The 3,235-nt window shown below is 37.4% G+C and overlaps 1 protein-coding gene across 1 annotated transcript; it reads left to right on the top strand.

Annotated features, from left to right (window-relative positions):
• The first annotated feature begins 1,027 nt into the window (after positions 1-1,027).
• On the top strand, positions 1,028-3,003 carry LOC120628335. Its single transcript, XM_039896658.1, has 3 exons — positions 1,028-1,414; positions 1,729-1,828; positions 2,854-3,003. Exons 1-3 carry the CDS (start codon positions 1,211-1,213, stop codon positions 2,940-2,942), a joined length of 393 nt encoding a protein of 130 aa, XP_039752592.1. The 5' UTR covers positions 1,028-1,210; the 3' UTR covers positions 2,943-3,003.
• The last annotated feature ends 232 nt before the right edge of the window (positions 3,004-3,235 follow it).

Here is a 3,235-nt window from a genome sequence, read left to right as displayed (position 1 = left end):
AGTTAGTACATATATCGGAATTATCGGAATTGTTGTTTCTTTAAAGTTCTATAAAACAGTCCGCGTCAACATACGACTATTTATTTACGTCGACTCATTCGCGGACAAAGCGTGCGGGTCCGTTAGTATTCAATAAATTGCCTTAAGAAATTAAGCCAGTAATGAATGAAATAAAATGTTTGAAAAATAATTCTAATATTTCAATATACATTATTTTTTTACGATTGATGAATCCCTATTCCCTATCCCTATCCCTTACGTTTGTTTGTTACGCTTTCACGCAAAAACTACTAAACCGGTCCTCATGAAACTTTGTACACATAATTTTGGAAGACTTTTTATCCCGACATTAAGCTCAGTTCCTTCGGGAGAGGGGATGAAAGTGTTTGACGATTTTACACCATAACTCCGACAAATTATGACCGATTTATATAATTTTTTTATAGTATACTTAGAGGTTATAATATGTGTTTAATTTTGCCCAAACTTAGAGTAGATCTGATGAATGTGGTTGGAGATAGAGGACAGAACTCCTCAGCGGACAGCAGCAAACCCCTCATTTAAGGCTTAGCTATACTGAATACTTTAATTTTTTTTAGAACTAGAACTAAATTGAATGCCACATCGAAAAACAAAATCAAGGGCAGACGAAGTCGCGGGAAATAGCTAGTAAGTATTATAAATGTCATTCGTATCGTAACTAATTATTATGTGTCCATGTTAACTTAATTGATACATATGAGCGAACGGAAAAAACAATTGTTATTTATTAATTGTATTATTATTAACATTATTTCATAATTGTAATTAATGTTATTGTATTTGTCAGTATCTCAATTGTGCCAAGTAGAAACGCCACTTAAAATCTAAAATTACCCTAATAATATTTTCATGCCAAATTGGCGTGGTGATACGGGTGAAATTGATATTTCACCTGTACATAAATAAAATTAATAAATAAATAATGGATTGATTGAATAAGTACTGTTTTTTCTTTGCGTAGTATAATAGAGGTCAGTGTTGTAACCTCTTTGTTGTTTGTCAAAATGTTGACAAGTTTATAGTTATAAATTTATAATGGCTACAGTGGTTTAAAGGATATTATCCTAATAACATTTTCTGAAATTATGTGTATCGAAGGAAATTTTTAAGTATTTCAATAAACTCTAAGGTCTAATACTACTTTTCGGATTATAAACAGACGTCTAAAATGAAGATGGTACTGGAGGATCGGTTTATCACACAAATGGTTATACCAGTCTCGGGGGGGACGTTTTATAATACGAAATGGAAATCCAATAGGGAACATTTGTGCGCCTATGACATGCTTTACCACCCTCCAGATTATAATCCGAAGTCTGCTAGATCTGACCGACAGGAACCGAAAATCATACGGCAAAATATTTGGGATCAGGTAGTAAAAGTACCAATTAAGTCTAGCTATTATTACGTGAAGCGGTGTGGTTAGAACTTCGACTTCACTTTCGGGGGGTCGCGTTCGAATCCCAGCACGCACCTCTAAGTTTTCTAATTTATGTGTGTTTAAAGCAATTAAAATATCACTTGCTTCAACGGTGAACGGGAAAACGGGAAAACATCGTGAGGAAACGGGAAAACATCGTGAGGAAACCACACATAAAAGTTATAAACGATAGACCCCCGAAAGTGAAGCTGAAGATCACCGCTTAATTGTTTTCTTACTCTCTAAATAAAGTCTTACGCTCTCAGGAAATTCACAAGGGCATTGCTTCGACGACACACTGTCAGCTCGGTCGGCCGAAATGGAAGCCTTTTGATTTACCTACAAAAGAGTTTGTTAGAGTACAAGGTAATCTCTAATAACATTTATTTATCTTTGACGTCGGTCAACTGCCTCTTTGGTCTAATGGTTAGCATGTTAAACTACGGATGACGAGGTACTGGAGCACTGATGCACAAGTAGAAATAAGTAATATCCGAATAATATATATATGTAATATAATCCTATTCCCTGTTATCCCGGGAATATAAATTTAATCTCCTGCCTCTGCTAGCCCTGCAGCTCATAATTCAGGGAAAATAGCCGACAAAGACCACCTGGCCGAAGAAGAAACACGTGGCTACAAACTTTACGCCAATGGTTCTGGAAACGTACTAGATCGTTGTTCCGTGCAGCTGCGTCCAAAGTCCAAATAGCCTTAATGGTTGCCAACCTTCGGTAGGAGACGGCGCTGCAAGAATAAGAAGATTGAAGTACCAAGCAGATAGCCACCCTGATGTTAAAACCACCGCCTATACACCAGCAACACTTCGCAGGGAATTCTAGGAATACGTTCTGCAACGTGCCGCCCTGGGCGTGCGTGCCAGTTATTACAACAGCAACTACGCCTTACCGAAATACATTAAGCCAGAGATTGATGGCAGGGCGGCACGTTGTAGAGTTCCTAGAATTACCTGCAGAGTGTTGCTCTATATAAAGGCGATGATTTTCAATGACCATCAGTGGCCAAAAAAAGTTGAGTACTGTAGGTTTAAGGTGTTTATTGTCGGTGTAATATAAAAAGAGCGCTGAGGTCCGACTTGAGTCCTAGTCCCTTTTTTAGTTTCTAGTACAAGTAAGCGCTTGACTGCAATCTAACTTTATGGTAAGTAATGGTCTAAGATGGTAGCCTGTTAGGAGGCAGTTATATTAAACTCATACCCGTAGGTAATCGGTTTCTACGCGACAGCGTACTGGAACGCTTAATCGCTTTGTGGCACGTCTTTGTCGGTCGGTTTGGCCGTGGCTAGTAACCACCCTGGTCACTAACTAAAAAAAAAACCTGTGTAACAAAATGTTGTTAAGTCCAAAATAAGAATTTCAATTTTTTTCAGTGCAAAACGGGAATCCTCATGTGCGCATTGATGGCGTTCTGCAATGGGCTGTGCTTCTTACTGAAGGGAAACCAAGCCTATGTGAATAATCTGAATCTTAAAGTTCGATTGATTTGTTATGAAAATGTCTTTATTTGGTCAATGGGTAAATACAAAATGTATGAGAAAATGTTAAACAATAGATTTTTAAGTACAGAAAAAAATTTGCTATTGAATTCAAATTCAAATTCATTTATTTCAAGTAGGCCTACTTTATAAGCACTTTTGAAACGTCAAGTATGCATGTTTGTGTGACTCTACAACCGGTTCGGAAAGCAGATTCTACCGAGAAGAGCCGGCAAGAAACTCAGTAGTTGCTCTTTTCCAACATCAACATTTACAA

The sequence above is a fragment of the Pararge aegeria genome, chromosome 12 (assembly GCF_905163445.1).
Source record: "Pararge aegeria chromosome 12, ilParAegt1.1, whole genome shotgun sequence".
NCBI classification, from domain to species: Eukaryota; Metazoa; Arthropoda; class Insecta; order Lepidoptera; family Nymphalidae; genus Pararge; species Pararge aegeria.
This window is presented reverse-complemented; position numbering and strand designations above follow the sequence as displayed.